Source organism: Piliocolobus tephrosceles, chromosome 5, assembly GCF_002776525.5.
Source record: "Piliocolobus tephrosceles isolate RC106 chromosome 5, ASM277652v3, whole genome shotgun sequence".
Taxonomy (NCBI): domain Eukaryota; kingdom Metazoa; phylum Chordata; class Mammalia; order Primates; family Cercopithecidae; genus Piliocolobus; species Piliocolobus tephrosceles.
In genome coordinates this window covers 97108912-97130948 of record NC_045438.1, presented here as the reverse complement: position 1 = coordinate 97130948, position 22037 = coordinate 97108912, and the positions used below count along the sequence as shown (strand labels likewise).

Below are 22037 nucleotides of genomic sequence, written 5' to 3'. Positions count from 1 at the left end.
TCTGCTCATAATTTGAACACTTTCCATCATTTTCATGGCTAACAGCTGCTCTTAGCCTTCATCACCTCTCATCTAAGTTGCTGCAGTAAGCATCTTAAAGGATCTGCCTGTTTCTGCTACTGCCCCCTATGGTCTGTTTTATCACAACAACCAGGCTAGTTCTCTTTAAAACATGTAAGTCTACTCTTCATTGAGAAACTCTAGGAGGGCTCTCCATGTCACTCAAAAGCCAAAGTCCTTAAAATAACCTACAAGGCCCTACTTGATGTGGCCCACACTCTACTAACTTCCTCTCCCTCTCCCACTGAGTGGTATCTACTCTTGCCTTTCTGTTCTTTGAACATGCCAGGCACCTTAGGACATTTGCTCTAAGCTGTTTCCTTTTCCTAGAGTGCCTTTTGCCCATATACAGTTGGCCCACCATATCCATGGGTTCCGCATCTGTGGATTCAACCAACAGCTTGAAAATATTTGGCAAAAAATAAACGGCTGAATCTGTATTGAACACATACACACTTTCTTATTGGTCCTTATCCCCAAAACAATTCAGTATATTTACATAGCATTTATCCTGCATCAGGTATTATAACAAACCTAGGATATTTAAAATATACAGGAGGATGTGCATAGGTTATATGCAAACACTACACCATTTTATATAAAAGGCTTAGGCATTCACAAATTTTCATATCCGTGGGAGGTCCCAGAACCAATTTCTAACACAGAGGGATGACTGTTTCTGACCAGTTCACTTTCGGATGTCTCAAAATAATCTGACCTTCCTGTTGAAGCCTACCCTAACTTTAATACTGCAACCAACCATCCACACCCATGTCAGTTCTCCCCTTTGGTCTTTTTCCATAGAACTTATCTTTTAACCAACAGTGCAATTTATTTTTAAACTGTCTTTCCTACCACCCCTTTCTACAACATAAACTCCATGAGAGGAGGAATCTGCCTTTGTTCACCAATGATTCCTAGGCACCTAAAACCGTAAACGGTAGTACACAGTAGGCACTCTGTATCTTTTTTTTTGAAACGCGGTCTCGGTATATCACCCAGGTTGGAGTGCAGGGGCGCAATCTCGGCTCACTGCAAGCTCCGCTTCCCGGGTTCATGCCATTCTCCTGCCTCAGCCTCCTAACTAGCTGGGACTACAGGCGCCCGCCACTGTACCTGGCTAATTTTTAGTAGAGACGGGGTTTCACCGTGTTAGCCAGGATGGTCTCGATCTCCTGACCTCGTGATCCACCCGCCTCGACCTCCCAGAGTTCTGAGATTACAGGCGTGAGCCACCGATCTCCATATATATAGAAGAAAAGTCCTGAAGTGGTTCACAAGATGCTACTCTCCACATGGATGCACACCAGGATCCAGGAAAAGGGAGTCCCAAACTTGAAGTCTATGAAATTTCCAATTCCATGCATAGTTCTCTCAAAGCAGGAAGGGTTCTGCAAACCCTGAAGCAAACTGCCTAGACCAGCATTGTAATTCTTTTTATGATTCTTACACTCTCTGTATTTATCTGCATTTTGTGTTCCCTACGTAAACCTTTTTGAACCATTCCTATTATGAGAAGCCAATAATGGCTACCATTTATTAAGCACCTAACTACTGTTTAGGGTAAATAAGAGTTTTGGGTCCATTAGATGGTATGATAGCTGGGGAGCCCAGTAACTATCCTGCTTTGGTTGGTTCCTGATGACAGAAACCTACCTGAACCCACTCTGAGTGTAGAAAAAACAAATACTGAAATATTTTACAAAATCATTCTACTAAAGCCTAATTCTAAGCTGTGGGATATATCCAGTATTTAAGCATACTCTCACATAGCTGAGAGAGAAAAAAAGAAAAAAGAAAGAAATGTAGACCCCAGGAGCCAAAGATAACATGCTTCCACTATTCCCAGGTTCTAGCATATTCCAAGATATACTGGAGTAGGTAGGGGGGAAAAGCAATATGCATTCAAATGTTAAGTTGAGGCAGAAATTGAGACTCTAATTTTGGGCTGTTAAAAGTAAAATTTCACTAAAATAATATCACAATAATGTTGCTTTATACAAGTTTTGTGGCAAAAGAATCATTTCGTTGATCCTTACCTAAGATTTACAAGGCTGACCAAAAGTTGAAATTATTGGCATAAAAATGATAAAATCAGACAAAGCATGGTAAAGACTGCTTTATTTGCGGCAGTTACTACAAGTCAATAAATATTGATCCCCAGAGAAGAGCTCGGTTATCAGATTACTGGTCCATAGAGAGCGGAATGAAACTGAACCAAGTGATTGCTGGGATGATTGAAGTCACTCCTGCTTCTTGGGAAATGCAGCCACAGCCAGCTGATACATGGCATATGCTGTTCCTAAAAATACAAACCAAAAAAGAACCTAACCAGAAATTCTGAGATCTAAGCGTATAAATTTAATATTCCAGTTTAAAAGTTGTAAGTTTGCATTAAGACTACCTTAATTAGAACACAAAAAAGTATTTTGATAGGTGTTGGCAAAATTTTAAATAAATATATGTAAAATATATTTAATGTAGTTTTAACAAAGTATGGCACAATAATATGTTTGTCAACATAAAATGCAAAAATTTTTAAAAATAAGATTAAGCACATATACAAACGTTATTTCCATATTAACCCAAAATTGCCTGAGAAATGCTAAGGATGATTAAGGATGATTCAAATTCCAAAGAAAAAAATGACTTCAAAATATGCAAGCCTTCCCTAAAGTGAATGTAAAAAAAGGAAGAGTGATATAATTTTAAAGTAATCAAATGTAATGTAAAAAATGGCTGATAACTGGAATTTCATTTTAAAAACTATTTACCAGAATGTCTAAGAAATGGTCACATTGGCCAAAAGGAATTTAGGACTTTATCTTTTTTTTTTTTTGAGGCAGAGTCTCCCTCTGTTGCCTAGGCTGGAGTGCAGCGGCACAATCTCAGCTCACTGCAACCTCTGCCTACCGGTTAAAGCAATCTTCCTGCCTCAGCTTCACGAGTAGCTGGGATTACTAGTGTGTGCCACCACACCCAGGTCATTTTTGTGTTTTTAGTAGAGACAGGGCTTCACCATGTGGGCCTGGCTAGTCTTGAACTCCTGACCTCAGGTGATCTGCCAGCCTCAGCCTCCCAAAGTGCTGGGATTACAGGCGTGAGCCACCACACCCGGCCTATAATACCTTTTATAATAAACTGGTAAATGTGTTCCCCCAGTGAGGGGATTGTGGGAACCCCAACTTAAAGTCAGTCAGTAAGAAGTTCCAGAGACCCAAACTTGTAACTGGTGGGAAGGAGGAAACAGTCTTCTGCCATCACCCTGTGGAATCTGATGCTATCTCACAGTAGAGAGCGTGGAAACTGAATTGGAGGACACCTAGCTGGTGTCCATTACATGGCGTGTAGGGAAAAACCCCCACACATTTGGCAACAGAGGTCTTCCATGTTGATTGCTGTGATGTGAGAGCAGAGTTTCCCAAACAGGTAATTAACATAGTTTCCTCATCTTTAAAATGAAGACATATTACAGACTTCATGCAAGATTTACAGAAATCCAAGTATGTGGCATTCCTATGAATATTATGGGTACAAAATAATCACTCAAATATAGATTCCCTTCTCTTTACCTTCCAGTAAAAGTATTGTTCCATCCAAATTTTGTTTGTCATAAATATATCTGTACAGAGTTTAGATGCAAAGTGTGCTTTTATTTTGCATCACAGTCAAAATGTTTTAAAGCCCTTGCTATAAGAGGTGGGATATAATGGATGTTTTTGACTGAACTATAGCCTTCACTACCATCAATGGTACTCAGAAAGCCAACTCTATCACAAGATAATCATCAAATCTTATTGGTGTTATTTTTTTATTAAGGCCAGGTGCAGTGGCTCATGCCTGTAATCCCAGCACTTTGGGAGGCCGTAGAGGGCAGATCACCTGAGGTCGCGAGTTCCAGACCAACCTGACCAACATGGAGAAACTCCATCTCTACTAAAACCACAAAATTAGCCAGGCGGGGTGGCGCATGCCTGTAATCCCAGCTACTCGGGAGGCTGAGGCAGGAGAATCGCTTGAACTTGGGAAGGAGAGGTCGCAGTGAGCTGAGATCACACCATTGCAATCCAGCCTGGGTAACAAGAGCAAAACTCCGTTTCCAAAATAAGACATCAAAATGCTCTTATACAGTATGTATCAGTCATCCTCTTGAATCATTATGACACATAGTAAGATATCAAATTCTGGAGACAGACTGCCTGCATTAAAATACTGGCATAACAAAAGCAATAAAGTTATCAGTTATCATTACTATTACTTTTCTATAAACCTTCAAACATTCCAAAGGCCTTACCACCAATTGTAAGAACCATGGTGGCTCTATACAGGAGGACATCAGCTATCCCACCCTTTAGATACAGTGGAATTTCATCATCCTCCTAGATTAAAAAAAGAAAAAAAAGACAATAATAGATGCCTCACTCATTTCCAACTAAGTTTCAAAAGAACAGGCATATAAAATGATATAGCTCCTTAAGTCCCTAGAATTAAAGTATTTTAAGTATTAAAATTTAAAAGACCTACAATTTTCTTTATTCTGTCTCTACTCGTACTACTTTTAAAATAAGAACTCGTAAAAGTCAGCATGTTTCTTTTACCGTTAATTTGAGATCCATTAATGATGGTCTTTCCAAAGAATACATAAACATTAAAGCTATAAAACATACACACTGATCTCAACAACTTTAATATAACTGAAATATAAAAGAATCAATAATTGCCACACATTAGATTTAGTCATAGGAACCTTTTTTTCCCTAAAAAGTGGGGAAGGGATTTTGGTTTATAACCCTAAATTATATCCCTAGCATTTAATCCAGCATAAAGTAGCTATTTAGTACATCTGTCCAGTAAAGTATTTATTTTTATGTATATATGATACAACTATTTTTAATCACTTGAAGTTTTATTTGGGAAAAGCTAGAAACCATAATAAAACAAAAATCACTTATAATCAAACTACTTATAAAGGTAAATTGCTCTGCTCCACCAGGTCTTTCCCCAAGAGACAACCACTATTAGCAGTACGGCACATGTCCTTGACTTATTTTGTAATGTTTATATTGTCATATGATCTAATTTATACACATACTTGTTTATCCTCACTCTACCTTTTGGTAATCTAATTATTACAAGTAACAAGCTCCTATAAAATACTTCAGTACCTGGAACAGTTTTTGTTTCTCTGGAACTTTATTTTTAAAATGCCTGCGGGAAGTTGTGCTTATGGTTCTCTGTCCAATCTGACGGAGAGCCTAAAATGAAAATATTATTAAACAGACTTACAGCCTAAAGAAACCTTCAAAACCATTTTCAGTCCTTCATATTATAGAAAAAGTAAATTGAGACTTGAAGCATATCTGATTTGTCAGTAGCAAAGTCATGGAAGAGCATCCAGGCTTTTCAATTTGTCATCCATCCTCTGGCCTTCGAATTACATTCTGCAGTCTCCAAACAACATACTCAAGAAGCAATTCATACAGATTCTAACCAAAAAATAAAATCATGATCTTTACCTGAACAGAACCAGTAACATTTTATAATCTTTGATGCAAACATATTGACATACACATATTACAAAAATAGTGCTTAACCAAAATACACTAAGCTCAAACATTTTCATAATATACTACCATATTATCAAACATCTGCTGGGCGTGGTGGCTCACGCCTGTAATCCCAGCACTTTGGGAAGCAGGGGCGGGCGGATCACCTGAGATCAGGAGTTCAAGACCAGCCTGATCAACATTAGAAACCCTGTCTCTACTAAAAATACAAAATTAGCCGGGCGTGGTGGCACATGCCTGTAATCCCAGGTACTTGGGAGGCTGAGGCAGGAGAACCGCTTGAACCTGAGAGGCGGAGGTTGTGGTGAGCCGAGATCAGGCCATTGCACTCCAGCTTGGGCAACAAGACCGAAACTCCGTTTCAAAATACAAAAAAAATCTATTACTAGGTGGGCGGATCACCTGAGATCTGGAGTCCAAGAGCAGCCTGAGCAACATGGAGAAACCCTGTCTCTACTAAAAATACAAAATTAGCCGGGCACGGTGGCAGATGCCTGTAATCCCAGCTACTCGGGAGGCTGAGGCAGGAGAATCCACTTCAACCCGGGAGGCAGAGGGTGCGGTGAGCCAAGATCGCCCCACTGCACACTACAGCCTGGGCAAAAGGAGTGAAACTCCATCTCAAAAAAAAAAAAAAAAAGAAAAGAAAAAATCTATTACTTGGCCAGGCGCGGTGGCTCACGCCTATAATCCCAGCACTTTGGGAGTCCGAGGTGTGTGGATCACCTGAGGTAAGGAGTTTGAGACCCGGCTGGCCAACATGGTGAAACCTCATCTCTATTAAAAATACAAAAATGAGCCAGGCCTGGTGGCATGCGTCTGTAATTCTAGCTACTAAGGAGGCTGAGGCAGGAGAATGGCTTGAACCCAGGAGGTGCAAGTTGCAGTGAGCCCAAACTACGCCACTGCACTCCAGCCTGGGCCACAAGAAGAAACTCCGCTCAAAAAAAAAAAAAAAAAAGGGCCGGGCGCGGTGGCACAGGCCTGTAATACCAGCGCTTTGGGAGGCTGAGGTGGGCGGATCACTTGAGGTCAAGGATTCGAGACCAGCCTGGCCAACATGGTGAAACCCTGTCTCTATTAATAATACAAAAATTAGTCGGGCTTGGTGGCGAGCGCCTGTAATCCCAGTTAGTTGGGATGCTGAGGCAGGAAAATCGCTCGAACCTGGGAGATGGAAATTGCAGTGACCGAGATCGTGCCACGGCACTCCAGCCTGGGCAACAGAGTGAGACTATGCCTCAAAAAAAAAAAAAAAAAAAAAAAAAAAAACCTATTATTTGACAGCAAATAGACTGGCATGATTCCTTCTCAATTAAAATGCTTCTTTCATTACGTTTTTCCTAAAAAAATTTAAATAGGGTACACATCTTTTAAAGAGACTTGCATTAAATATCCAGTTGAATTAAATAATGAAACAAATGTGCTCTCGATTTTTAAAAATAAATTACATTGAGGATTTTAATGAAGCAAAACTTCATTAAATAATTTAAAAGATAAAATAATCATTGTCGCATTTTTTTCTTTTTCAAAATTTGGGGAAATATTTCACATGCTCAAAGTCGGTGGAGGGGTGAAGGACAATGCACAATAATAGCCTGACGGAAGTAACGCTGCACTTCAGCCATGACTATTCCTAAAGTTCCACCCAAAATGAATGGCTTGGTTTTTAAGCTGCCTTCTCAAGCTCGCAAAGCTCAAAACCATTGAAACTTAAAGCCTTTCAGTACCAGAAGAACACCTTTCTGCTTGATGCTTCCGGGTGTCAGACATTCCCCACCTGGTCCTTGGTTTTACTCAGATCGGAGCTACTAACCTCATCAGTGACCGACAGGGTTAGGGGTGGTGCCTAAGAACCCAAGATGGGTCTAACCCACAAGTCTCTGGTCACTTCCCCAGCCTCTACACTCCTTACATCTACCCAGAAACGGCCTGGGGCGAGAGGAATAGACTGAAAGGAAAGTAAGGTCAGGGGAAAAGGACACAAATCAAGGTGACTTCATTAGCCGCCTTCTGCACCCCTCCCAGGTGAGGGTTTTCTGTCATGGTGCCTCAGCCTTCTCTCCACTCCCTCGCCCCCATCATGAATGCAAGACGAGAAGCTCCTCACCAGCAGATTCCGCAGCATCTTGGCTGTTACTGACCAGCAACCACCACAACTTAACACCAGCAACTAAAATGGCCACGCCGGAACCGGAACTACCTCTGAGACTTGCGTAAGCATTCGGGAACGTAAATCTTTCCGGGCCGAAGAGACCCTTGCGCTCCTAACCATAGAGAGCAAAAGAAAAACTAGAGCGGCAGTACGGCCCTATCCGCTCTAGCCGGTTCGCCATCTCAATTCCGTGATCTCGTTCCTGACGTTTTCGAGGAAGTTCAGTCGGCTGGTCCCTGGAGCTAAGGCTGGGGAAAAAGCAAACGATTTGTGAGACGAATGTAATAAGCTTAGATGAAGTCATTGTGGGACCAGGCTATCAAAGAAAGCTAGTGTCTGTTTTGAGCGAGAAGGCGTAAAACTGGGCAAACTTTAAGCCGCTAGAAAGTGAACAAAGACTGGGTTGGTCGAAATACACCTGTGAGGCCTCATAAAATACAAAACACGGATAGTTTTTTTCCACCGAAGGAATTGCTGCGGGACATTACTGTTCCTTGTGTTGAGAATATGCTGTAAGAGCTATGTCGAGGTAACAATTTTTATCTTGTACCTTCGACTGCTGCAGAACTCCCCAAGCAAGAAGCTCTTCCACAGTGTCCCCATATTGTGGAAGCGCCTCGCTCGCTTCTGAGGAAACGTTGGGGGACAAGAAATGAGATGGCGCATCTGGACTCAAAAGTCTTGCTGTCCCAGATCCAGCAGGGCACTACATTCATTACTGGAGTTAAGCACAGCAATTACTTGTACAGAAAGGCTGTTGGTGTCATCCATTTCGCTTAAGTAATCCCCATTATAAGTGTTTATTTCTTGTGCTTACCCTCAAGTGTGTACAAACGCAAATATCTACCCTGTATTACAATAATCTTTCCACCTTTCTACAAACTCTTACAAATTATTTGATTGCCATTTCAAATAAGAAACCCATAGGCTCAGCAAATGATAAAAATTAGTAATATTAAAACTATTCTTTGTAATCCTTGGGGTTTTCTTCTTCACAATCTACTGTATGTCAGTGGGCCCACCAAGTTACCAGTCCCAGTTAAAATTCTCTTCCTCACCAAGGCTTATAAACACCCCAATTCATGTCTTCCTTAGATTGCGACTGAAAGGACCTGATTTTCTACACCCCTCTGGATTATGCATGTAACCAAAACTCTGGACAAAATTACCACGTGCCAATAGCTAGGGCGTGGGGGTTTAAATACATTGTCCATAACCTGAATTTGTTAATTGTATGTACTCTCTTATGTTTTCTCCAGTTAGCCAACTCTAGATTGTAAATTTCTCAAGCACAGAGATTATGTGGATTTCTTACCAATCCGCTAGCACTGCTAAAGGGAGTATTCACTAACCAATACATGAATTAATTACATTGGGTGACAGATCTAAGAAGCTTATGACTCTGTCCAAAAAGCCATGAATTCGCATTAAATAGATCCTAAAGTAGACACAGATTATTATATTCATGTTATTCAGTACAATTTCCCCCTTTACTGGATCATTCCATCTATTAACACGTTCCCATATTAAAAGCAAACAAAAAAACTCCTTTGATTTCCATTACCATCCTATAGACTTCTTTACACTTGTCTCTCCTTCTCCTCCTCCTAAGCTTTTTCTGGTCCCATTTTGGGCAGGCTTTTACTGCTTTTGTTTAGAATCACCAATAGCTTCCAGGTTGCTAAATACATTGTGAGACTCAATTTTCACCTTCTCCGTCTATTAGCAGCATTTAACATAGCTAATCTGTCCCTCACCATATACTTTTACTTTTCAATTTGGAGGTAAAGCATACATGTAAGAAAGAATATGACAGTTTGAAGCATGGTCTTAAAGTGGCTTCCTTAGTACTCCTTCAGTGGTTCTCCTGTTTTAGCGGCTGCTCCTTTTAGTTTCCTTTCCTGGATCCTTGTCCTCTTAACCTCTAAAATTTCAGTTTCTCACCTTTTTTCTACATTCATCCCTTTTGTGATTTCATCTAACATTGAACTACTACTCCCACTTCCTGTAGATTGTATGAAGAAAAAGAATTTTTTTAGGAAAGAAAAACTATTCATGTGCTGACAACTCTCACCTATCTCCTGCTTGGCCTTTCCCATTAACTTAAGACATCTCCACCTAGATGGCTAACGTGCATCTCAAACTTACAAACAAAACTGAATTCTACTTTCCACTCCTTATTCCCAAACTTTGTCCTCTGCAATTTTCCTTATTTCAAGTCTTAAACTTTGTTTTCTGTCATACTCTATAAATCAATTTATTTAAAATTTCCATTGGCTGCACCTTCAAAATATAATCTGAATTGAACCACTTCTCATTATCTCCAACACTACTACTACTACTGGCCAAGCCATCATCATCTCTTGTTCCGATTATGTCAAAAGCCTTTTTAACGGGTTTCCCTGTTTCCACTCTTCCACTATCTTCCACACAGCAATGATTCTTTTAAGAACTTAAGTGGGATCATATGACTCTGCTCTAAACTCGGTTGTGTTTACTCATGTATCCCTGGCATCTAGAATAGTAATTGGCACAAAGAAAATGTTTAATATACATTGGTTAAATGAATGAACTGTATCCTGCACAAAAGAATGGATTATTGAGTATAAAAATTCAAAACATGTCTTAGTACTTGTACTCCCTCCAAATGTTTTCAGTCCCAGGGTTCCTCATTCATTATCGCCTTGCTCCTTTTCTGTAAGTTGTGATTATCCTGACATACAAATGACTGAAATTTGCCTGAGTACCTAACAAACTTTACTGGATCTTCCCAGGCACACTAGAAACATTACCACTTGTTAAAATTCATCCTCTGAACCAGAAGTTACTTTCAAAATAGATTGCTTCCAAAACATCAGTTTGGGGTTCTTTTATCCTTGCTCTTTTGTAATGTTAGAAAATTAGAAAATGGTTCCTTTGGAAAATACTTACTCCAGAGGGTTTTGTAACAGTATGACAGAATTGGCAGGGGGAATATGTGGGAAATATGTGGGAAACCTGACGTAGGTCATGGTTTAAGTCTTGTCAGTAAGATGGACATCAGATGCGAAAGTACTAAGTGAAAATATCTCATAATTACTGATGCAAAATTACCAAAGCACAGTTACCCAATCATTTTTTAAAAAGCAGACAAGATAACCCTATGATCCTGCCTATAGAATCTATAAATAACAAAAACAGAGGGAAGCCAGAATAGTTTTCTGTGATTTGGATGTGTGTGCGTACACACATCTGTTAATTCTAGAACCATGCCTAATCCACTTCCAATTTTATAAAAATATAGAACAGTTTCATGTGAACTTTAATGTTACAAAATACTGGTTAGGTAAAAGATAAATTTCAATATAATTCCATACTTTATCACAATATGAGTCACCTTTGGAAATCAGGAAACAGTTGCTGTCTTAGTTGCTGTATTAGTTAATTATTAAATACTTCATCTAATTGCAAGCCTCAGTCTTTTCATCATTAAACTTAAGTAGTTGGACTAACTCCTAATGATCTTTTTCTCTAACTCTAAAGTCCTTATGATAAACAATTTCATAAATGAGGACTAAGCTCTGATTTTTTTTTTTAATCTTGCCCAAATTCCTATCTAAGGGGTCTGGGGAGTCCTGCCCTACAAACCACAAATTCTCATCAGATGGGTTTTATTTAACCCTGTATATTATGACTTACTTTCCCATCTGACTGGCATAACAAGGAAGAAAATCAAAATGTTTTACCCCAAAACATGTTTCTCTGCCAAATCTTGAAATTGCCCTGCAAAGTTTCTTGTGGGAAAAATCCACATTCTATAGAGAATCCCCTTTCCCCTGTGTCTTCTTTCCTTCCTTTCCAGATCCAGGAGATAATCAACTAAGAGCCAGGCATTCTTTTAAGTCTGGTAAGACACATTTTATAACCTGCTCTCTCTGCAGTCTGCTATCTGAGAGTTTCGTCTGCACAATAAAACTTAATCCTTTATCTTAACCTAAATATTTCTTTTCTGTTGATTCCAGATAAACTCAACCAGCTGCCAACCAGAAAATGTTTAAATCTACCTATAGCCTGGAAGTCCCCCCCCCCCCCCCCCCGTTTTGAGTTGCCCCGCCTTTCTGAACCAAACCAATGTATTTCTTAAATGTATTTGATTGATGTCTCATGCCTCCCAAAAATATATAAAACCAAGCTGTATCCCAACCACCCTGGGCACATGTTCCCAGGATCTCCTGAAGGCTGTGTCACAGGCCATGGTCACTCATATTTGGCTCAGAATAAATCTCTTAAAACATTTTATAGAGTTTGACTATTTTCATCAACATGAACATGAGCCACTCTCCACTGAACAATAATCTACCAGCTACCTACTATGAATGTAACGCTTTGTAATACACTCAAGGGAATATTGTTTTAAAGTCTCTGACCTTCTGGAGAATATAATCTAATTAGGAATATCAACATAACAGTAAATTTGATGCAGACATAAATGACTCTCCAAGTAACTGGTACAACAAAAGCTGTATGGGAAATTCAAAGAAAGTAGTGGGCTATGGTTGTAAATTTGGGGCTGGGCGCGGATTACAGCCTCACCCCCGTAATCCCAGCACTTTGGGAGGCCGAGGTGGGCGGATCACAAGTCAAGAGATCGAGACCATCCTGGCCAACATGGTGAAACCCTGTCTCTACTAAAAATACAAAAATTAGCCTGTAGTCCCAGATACTCGGGAAGCTGAGGCAGGAGAATCGCTTGAACTCTGGAGGTGGAGGTTGCAATGAGCCGAGATCGCGCCACTGCACTCTGGCCTGGTGACACAGTGAGACTCTGTCTCAAAAAAAAAAAAAAAAAAAAGACAATTTTGGCAAGGTCTGGTAGAATAAATGGAGCAGAAATTAAAAGTCATTCCAGACTTGGGACAAGAACATGATTAACAATCTGAATTTGGAATCAAGCATTGATGTGCTGCAGGAACTTAAAACAGAGGCCTAGATGGAGTGAAAAGAGAAAAAAAAAATACTGTTGTTAAGAACTTGAAAGTCAGACAGATCCTGAATCTGCCATTTAGTGGTAATGACATGACTGAAGGCAAGATACATAATCTATTTATACCTCAGTTTCTCTTATCTTTAAAATGGAGATAATAGTATTCATCATCATTGGGTGGCTGTTAAAATAACTCAAAAACTATGATGGGAGGAAAGGTTGGGTAAGAAGAAAAATCTAGGCAAAAGCTGTAACATTTGCAAAGGCAAAGAAGACAGGGTGGCCAGGTGTCTTGGGGAATTGCAAATGGTTTGGTTTGCAGAACAAATGAAGAATTGAGGTAATAGTGGAAGGCTGATTTCAGGGATGAATTAAACATCCTGAAGGGCTACTTAGAGGTTCAAATAGCAAACTGTTAAAATCAGAGCTCTATTTCAAGATCATTCTAGTAATGAAAGGCTGGATTGGACATGAGTTATTAGGGTCAGAGAGTCTGTCAGAAAGCTCTCATAGTAATCCAAGGAGGAAGGAAAACCTAAACTAAATAATCAAGAGAGATGTAGATAAGGGGAGGGATGAGAGACCCAACTAAAAGGAAGAACATTCAAAACTCAACACAACACAGTGATTGGGCAGCTGGAGAAGAGAGCTAGGGTCTCTGGCTTACCTCAAGGTGGTTGGCTATACCATTCACAATAACGAGGAATGTAAATCTCAGATTGGTGTGAGATTATTCCTGTTTTGACCTTATTAAACCCAGGCTTGTGTGGAATGATTGCTGCTTGGGCCTTATTAACTTAGGTTAATTCACTACTAACCTTCATTTCTCGAGAGATTAATAATAAAAAATCCAGAGCTCAAGACAGATGTCAAGGCACAAGAAAAGATAGAGAAGTCAGTCAGTGTAAAGACAACAGAAATAATAAGGTACTTAAGATTGTTCAGGGAGAATGTGTAACTTAAAGGCATAGAACACAATCTCAAAGAACTCCCAACATTTTATATGGTTAGCATAATTAAGGAATATACAAAGGAGACTAAGGAACAGATAAGGGGAAACAAATCAGGAGAGTCATTCACAGAAGCCACATCCTAAAGGAGAGGGAAAGAAAATGCCTATCAAATGGAGCAAAAAGATATAATGGAGCAAAAAAATATAAGGGTGAGTTCACTTGATTTGACAGAAAAGAATGGGAATTGTTCATTGAATATCTATTTTTTTATGCTTTGTGCTAAATGCTTTTTATCTGTCACTTTCCTTATTGCTCAAAACAGAATCTGTGAAATGGGTATTGAAATCCCTATTTTACAGACAAGGAAAGGTAAATGGCTTAGAAGATTTAAGCAATTGCAAGGTACAGTTTGTAAGTATAGGAGCCGTATCAGCCTACTTCTGAAACCCATACTGTTTCTACTGAATCTTTCAGACACAGGTGACAGTCAACAGAGTACAAACAGTATAATCTTGAGGTGAAGGCCTGACCCTGACTGAAGTTGAAGATGACAAGAAAATATAAAGGACATACTGTTTCACAAAGTTTGTTGTGAAAAGGCAAGACAACATGCCCTGGGGTTACTTTACACCACTGATACTGCAATTTGACAAATATTTGTAAAGCTATTGTCTGCAATTCTGTGCTTGAAACAAAGTGGCATAATAAGCTTGAAAGGGATGTAAGGGGAGTTCAATCTTTTTCCACATTACCCTGGCTAGAAAAGCTTGTGATATACAGACAGACAAGCTCCTATTAATACCACTTAAATAACAAGTTTATCTTTTAAGATTTTTTTTAAAACATTATAAAATCAACAAAAAGTGAAGGATATATTTGCTTCAAGGTGTTTCTGATTTAAGATAGTAGATTGGCCCCCTGAGTTGATCTCTCCTCCATCCCACTATAGTAAAATGAAATAAATTTGAAAAATATGAGAAAAATTATTGATAAGACACATTATCTTGGATGAATCTCAGGGCCATTATGCTAAAGAAAAGGCTGTTTCAAAGGTTACATATGGCATTACTCCTATTTAGAACTTTCTAGACAAAAAACTATGGGGATAGAAAACAAATTGAGGGTTATGAGTGGGGGGAAGGGTGAATGATTACAAAGGAATAGTATGAGGAGTTTTTTGGGGAGTGAGTGATGGTACTTTATCTCTGGTGTTAAAACTCAAAAAACTATGCTACCAGAACAGAAGTAAAATTTACCATACGATAATCTGGAAAACAATTTTAAAAAGATATGAGCCCAAAATTTGAATAGAGAGGAGGCAGCAACAGACAAATGATTTCAACAAATTTCTGGAAAACTGAAAGCAGATGGAATATGACTGAGCTGAACAGAGAAAGCTGCAATCTAGAGGGACTACAAGGTGGATACCAGTGAGAAGCATGCTGACTGATTCCACAGTCCCTGAGCAGCTCAGATTTGGAGGTAAAAGTTACAGCAAAGAGTGCAGGCAGGGACAGGCCTGAAAATGTCTAGTTGAAAGCATATACAACAGAATGGCCTGATCCCCAAAGTTCTCTGCCCTACTCTTCTTAGCCATAAAAATATGATCTCTCACTTCCACCACTGTCTCTCACAGGTAGAAGACCAGAGAATTTTTATCTGGAGAAATAAATGGGAGACAACTAAGTGGAAGAAATATGGAGAGGGACAGATACAAGGAAGTATGTGTGAAGTGGAAATCAGGAGGTGAGATGGAGGACAAGGAAGAAGCAGAGTTAAAAGCAGTAAAAAATAGAACCTCCCTAGACCCCTTCAAGTATTGCCCACAAACACAAAGCTTTCAAATAGTGTTTTGGGTCTCCTCATATATTGCCAAGACTAGCCAGAAATAACAGGAAATTCACCTATATGAACAAGAAAAAAAACGAATTACAAATTACAGATAGTTAACAAAAAAACCTTGGTGTTAATAGAGCAGTAAACAAAAGTAGTAATACATATTCATACATCTATATCCTCAGAAAAATAAGATATTTTATCAATGAACTAAGTAGGATATTTTGGAAACACAATGGAAATGAAAGAAGTTCTAGAAATTAAAATATTTTTAGAAATGTGCTACAAATTCAATACAAGGAAGATAATGTTGCAAGATCAAATTAAGTAGTTTTCCTAGAAAGAACAGAGATAATAGCATCGAAACAACTGGAGAAAAAGAGAAGAAAATTAAGCACCAATCTAGGAGAAGTCCAACATCTGATTAAGATATGTTCAAATTTCTCATTAGTAACGATGGAAGCTAGACAAGAGTGGAACAATGCCTTCAAGACGCTGAGAGAGCTTATTTTTAATTTAAAGTTGTATGTGTAGTCAAACTATCAATGAAATGTGAGGATGGAAAAAGGGTGTTTTAGACATTTAAGACCTCAAAAAATTTAACTTTCATATACTATTTCTTAGGAAGCTATAAGTGTTTTAGGAAGTGCTCTAGTAAACAAAGTAAACTAGGAAATGGGAAGTCCAATACAGGATGACAAAGGGAGGTCATGGGATCATCACTGTATAGTAGGCCAAGAGAGCAACCATACAGACTGGCATAGAAGGACAACTGCAGCAGAGACATCTCTGGTAAAAACAGGGACATTATCTGATATTTGGGTACAAAAACCCTTCAAACTAGTGATGGGAACATGGCAGACCTGACAGAGAAGTTGGATAATTTTTAAGGTAAATTTGTAGAAAGTTATGTAAATGTTTAAAATGAGGCAATTATTAATTCCAGGAAAAATAAAATTATGCAAAAGAAAATCACGTTACATTTGCCCTAGAGTATACAATATTTATACAGTCATAATTAAATAAGTTAATATGTTTACTAAATATTATGATGTAACTATATAATAGAAGGCAAAGTACCTGTGTTAGAGAGCTAAATCATCATGTAACATTACTGAGAAGACAATAATGTCTAAAATTGTTACATCAAGCAACATAATAGCCATACTATTTAGATACACTAAGATAAATAACAGAAGAAACAACTTTTGAAGTCAAAGTGATTGCCTCTGGGAGGGAAGGAAAGTTCAGGCAGGTACTGCTATTTTTTATCATAAAGCCTTTAGAACTTACTATTTTATTTTTTAAAACTGTGTACACATGTTACTTTGACACATTTTATAGATATATAAAAGGAAATAAGGCCACCATTGTCTGATTTGTTTTTAGACAAGATATTTATTTTGAAGTTCCAAATGACATTAGCAGAATTGTGATCTTTATGTTTACCGAACAGTGCATGGGATAAAAAGGGGTTCTAAAACACTTTACTAGATCATCCAAACCCTACAACAGACACTCATGCATCGAAATTCTTATAAAAGGAGCACTTCCTTACTCCTTCCACCCTCCCCTCAAAATACCCATGTTCACAAAGAACAAAACTTTACAGCTTAACCAACAAAAAAAGTGTCATACAATAATTCTAAGGCAATGTTTCTATGAAGACAGGAGAGGTAGCAGGCTGAACCACATTCACTGACCCTATCTCTCAGCTGCTCTTCCTCACTAGTCAGGTTTTTCCTGTGTACCCCACTTCATTATTTTCATCATCCTTACCTCTCCGTTTACTGGACATTCCCCTTGATCTAATACCAAACTTAGCCAGTCTAACTGTAACTCAGATGATAATCTGACCACTTCCTGGTAAGAACAGATGGTTAATGTTGTCACAGTGATTAATAAATACAAATATGCATTAATTTAACAATGAATTACATTTCATCCCATCCAGGCATGAAGAAGTTAAAACCTGGACTCACTGACCCTGTGTTAAAATTTAGTGCTAAACATAAGCAACAACACTGGGGCGTTGTTATTTTATCAAGACACCTGAACATAGCAAAATTAATTTTGTTCATTTTTATTAACATAGGACATACTAACTGAATATTACTTAATAAAATCAAGGTTACAAAGAAACTCACTAGCCAATAAACAAATGATATTCATTTGACTTTTCTCTTGGTTGAAAGATTTTCTATTAATTAGTAGTACACAGCTATTTTTATCAATTTATGCTTAAACTGCCTTATGATTTCAATGAAATTTCTTAGCTTTTACTTACTGAATAATTTCTTCAACTGGGAATCTTTTCATAAGTCAAAATTAATGCATCCTTCAATGCCTTCTACTTAAGCTGGGTGCATTTAAAATGCAACATGATTCTTTGAAAGGTGACTATGACATTTGAGCATAAAGCCTATAAGAGAAAGAAATGTCTTCCCTCCCACCATGCTTCACAGAGATCATATGAATGTTCCATACTCTTCATATTTAGCAACAGGAGTTCCTTAGAGATCAAACAGCAGAAAATAGGAGGAACTTAGGCCATCAATGCACTTGTAAAACAGATAAAACTCCAAATGTATTTTAAGATTCTATCTTCTCCACAGATGAGAAAGTGCTGAAAGGGCTCTTCAACTTTTCTTTACTGACATCCTCTCTGTGTCCCAATTAGAAAAAGAGTTGCAGGATGGTAGTCCTCCTTAAACAGCACAGACTCAATCTGGAAAGACTAGTGAAACCCCTCTCCCCCAACAATGTATCCCAGAAAATAAACTGCCAAGTGCAAGAGGGACAATTTTCAGAATAAATAACAGTCTGAAGGACTGACAAAACAAAGACTATTTTTAGACAAAGAACGCACCAAATACTCCAAAATTTCAGGATAACCATACATCAAGTACTTCGTGCAAGTAATATTTTTACCAGTTAAAAGTCATTATGAAATACACATTCTTTTAACTGAATTTCATATGTTATATAAAACTTTAAAAGTGTGGCACATTTCTACTATTAACCATTACATTGCTTTTTGTTTTTTTAAAAAAGTATATATTAATCAAAAGTATACATTACCCAGGCCTTTTGATTTAAAATATAACTGAAGGAAAATATAAACTCTGAATAAACAGGCATTCTTCTACACAAACATGAGTTATTTCAGTAAAAAAAAAAAAAACAACAACAACAAAACAACAATTTCAATATAATCAAGCCACCTCTGATTAATACATACATTTTCATGCATGTGGAAAAATTATTTTTAACTAGAACTTTAAGAATAAGTTCCATAGCAAACAAGTTACAGCATTTATTCAATAAGGAATATTAAAATAATTCCAGTTAGTAAAAAATAAAATAACTTCAACCATATACATATTATAATTTATCATGTACATACTCCAAAATCCCCATAATTTAATTAGGAAATTTACAGAACATCTTTTTAAAGTATGTCTTAGGAAAATCAACCAAAACAATTGGTGCATTAACTAAAGAGAATATGCATACACATTGCTATTTGACCTATATGCAAAAGTGGAATGAAATACATAGGAAATTAAGGTTACTGCTTTCAAAAATTTCTGGAAGATTAGTACTTAAGTCAAAACACTTACCTGCAAAATAAAAACAGCCTGAGGTATTTCCAAAGCTGAAGTAATTTTCTGAATGTTAAATATCACAAGAATGAAAACAGTCTCCATTAAGCATTTACATGTGGTTTACAGTTGAGGCAGAAGATGAAGCTCTGCCAAGCAGTTTTCCCATATCACCTGAATTCTTTCTTCCCTTATAAAGCATAAGCTTCAAGGGAAATGATTACATATAAAAACATTCCAAGTGAGTTGGGGTTCCTGACTGCAACATTTAACCAAATGGAAAGAGGAATTTTTTAATTCTCCTAAGCAAGACCTACCCAACCACTGCAGACATGAGCATTAATTCTTATGCTAGATAAGGTAAGCATGTCCTTTGAAATCAAAGCTAAGCTTGACAAATAACTGTACTGGATAAACTGGATACATGAACCACCTCAACAAAGATGGTATTTTAAGCATTTACACACATGAAAACAATGAAGTATATTATTTAGATATGGTCTTTCTTCATCTTTCTCTGAATCCTGAAAGGTTAGCAAGTCGTTATACTCATACTTGTAATCCCTTTCTCCACAAAAATACATACGCATATATAGCATCATATGTCAATATAATATCATCAACACAGCATAAAGATTTAAGCAGTAGACACAAGTCACATGAAAGAGGCTCTATGCATCATGTGGCCTGTCCCAATAAAAAGCAAACATTAGAATGCCATTTCAGCAATTACAGTGTTGATATGATCAATATAGCTAATTTTTTTATACCCGTCATATATTTTCAGAAGTCATCCATAGGGAAGAAGCAAACAACAAAGACTGCTTTTTTTTAGAAAAGTTATGTGCCAACTTCAAAATGACATACTAACCAGACATCAGCATTCGAAAGCTAGGTTGAATAGGACTGGCCTTGATGCACATGCAGATGATTTGCTTTCATAATATAAAATTAAATGGTAATGTCAGCTGTATTACTACTGTTTCTATATTTATGATTAATTACTAGCAGTACAACTCCCAGAAGGAAGGAGATGGATCCAACAGCGATGTAAGCAATCCCCAAAAATGGATTTTTTCCTCCCATCCATGAAATAGTGCTCAAGATCATCCGTTTTCGCCCATCAAAATAATGTACAGGGTAATCTGAAGGGGGTATAGGAAGATTTTTCCACCTCTGATTACTTGATGTTTAAAATACAATTTTAAAAGTTGCCATTTAACTGTTGGTAATTCATTTGCGTAATTCTAGGATATACAGGTACCTTACTCCTATGTTCTAAATCACACACACACAGAAAATATTATCTTGAAAGACTGATTTAGCAAATTAAATGTCAGTAGTAAAAGCCAAAATATTTTACCAAAACAAACAAAATGTAAAGGTTATGTAGTTTCTTGGGTGCTTTTGCTCTCATTACATGGAAGGGGTAAAAGGCCTCAAAGGAATGTAACGTGAAAAAAATACTTCAAGTGAACAATGAAGCCCACACAAGGAGACTGACAGACCAGGAGAAAATGGAAAAATCAGGGACTAGAAGTCTCTGTGAGCTCAGAAAGTACATGTAGCAAGAGTGTAGTTATGAGAGAAAAGGCTCTGAGCAAAAGGTCAAAAAGCATAACAAAGTTTTAACTTGCTGATTTAGAGCAATGGCAAAACTCATTCTGTGACACAGCTGATAGCTAACGGTGGAAGTGAAGGGTGGGCTGTTAAGGAGATTTAGGAAATAGGGCACCAGTATACTAGATGAATTATCTACATGGATCAGTTGTAGAATTTTGCAAGAGGTAAGGTAGCGAAGAAGCCAGAACCAAGTCTCCATGTAAAAAGTTTACAACTTTTTCAAAAGCATCTTTTGAACGTAGGGTTAGGCCCTATCTGTTTCTCTAGTTTCTTCAACTCTCCATCCCCACAGATGGGTCCCTATGGGTCCCTAACTCCCAATGGCAGGTTCGGTTCTGCTAACTTCTTAAATCAACCCTAAACTAAGGCAGGAATGATTTTAAGACCTCTAGCTAACTCAACATTCTGTGGGATACAGTATCAAATTGCCCATGCTAGTCTCTCTCTAGTATCCCAACCCTAAAGAAACAGGTTTCTGCCTTCATTCTAGAAGTCTTCAGTTCCCACCGTATGCCCAATTTTGATAATTAACCCTTGATGTTTTGCAGGTCCAAATTTCTGTCTTATCAAGTCTTCTCAATCTGCCATATATCATGCATTCCTTTAGATAGTTCTTTCAAAGTTGGGACCCTGCTGCAGAATTCCTGTGTGGCAATTATCTATCAACTAAGAATTCCTCAGTGCTGGAGAATGGCGTAAACCCGGAAGGCGGAGCTTGCAGTGAGCTGAGATCCGGCCACTGCACTCCAGCCTGGGCAACAGAGCCAGACTCCGTCTCAAAAAAAAAAAAAAAAAAAAAAAAAAAGAATTCCTCAGTGCTTCACAGACTTCCCTTCATTGTGCCCTAGGCTATAGGTTGCTAAATGTGCCCTTACTCGCTAGAGATTTTCTGGATGCTAATTTTAACAGAGCTGCCCTCTAGTTTGACTATCTCCTCAGGATAATGTTCTAGAAACCAGCACTTGAACTGGGTCTGTCTGTCCAAAACTGCTCCAATGTGGATTTAGTTTCAAAAACTTGGTCACTTTTAGCTTGCCATAGCAGGCCATATTTACTTGTGTATTCAGGTGCAATATCAAGAGACTAGAATCCAAAAAAAACCTTATTTTGAAATTGGGTCTATTAATTTAACCATTTACTAATCCATTTTAAAACCAAAACCCACTTGGATTATGACTCGTTTGGATTATGAAAATAAAAAATGCAAAGATCAGCAAACATTTAAGATTCTAGCATTGGGAGATCTCTTCACTCACAGTGTATGTAAAATATAGG

The 22037-nt window shown here is 38.0% G+C and overlaps 2 protein-coding genes across 3 annotated transcripts in view; both read right to left on the bottom strand.

The window, feature by feature from the left end:
* Positions 1–2163: 2163 nt before the first annotated feature.
* Positions 2164–8025, bottom strand: LOC111547456 (cytochrome c oxidase subunit 7A2, mitochondrial). Of its 2 annotated transcripts, XM_023219256.3 has the most exons (4): positions 7738–8025; positions 5226–5315; positions 4355–4439; positions 2165–2362 (listed from the first exon to the last, which is right to left on the bottom strand). In XM_023219256.3, exons 1-4 carry the CDS (start codon positions 7753–7755, stop codon positions 2304–2306), a joined length of 252 nt encoding a protein of 83 aa, XP_023075024.3. In that variant the 5' UTR covers positions 7756–8025; the 3' UTR covers positions 2165–2303. The 2 variants fall into 2 exon arrangements, with proteins under 2 accessions (XP_031791483.1, XP_023075024.3); XM_031935623.1 differs by lacking the exon at positions 4355–4439 and having other exon boundaries at positions 2164–2362; positions 7738–7909.
* An 8887-nt stretch (positions 8026–16912) lies between these two features.
* The window catches only part of TMEM30A (transmembrane protein 30A), a 33224-nt gene continuing 28099 nt past the window's right edge, over positions 16913–22037 (bottom strand). The window contains exon 7 of the mRNA XM_023219260.3: positions 16913–20284. Coding sequence (XP_023075028.1) covers positions 20091–20284 — 194 coding nt within the window. The 3' untranslated portion in view covers positions 16913–20090. The remainder of the gene's footprint in view (positions 20285–22037) is intronic.

Bases quoted from the DNA above. Each gene is read 5' to 3' on its own strand.
- LOC111547456 (XM_023219256.3), bottom strand. The intron at 4,440-5,225 runs GTACTGAAGTAT...TTTTTAATCTAG, and splicing joins AGAAACAAAAACTGTTCCAG to GAGGATGATGAAATTCCACT. The intron at 2,363-4,354 runs GTAAGGCCTTTG...TTGTATTTTTAG, and splicing joins CATGGTTCTTACAATTGGTG to GAACAGCATATGCCATGTAT.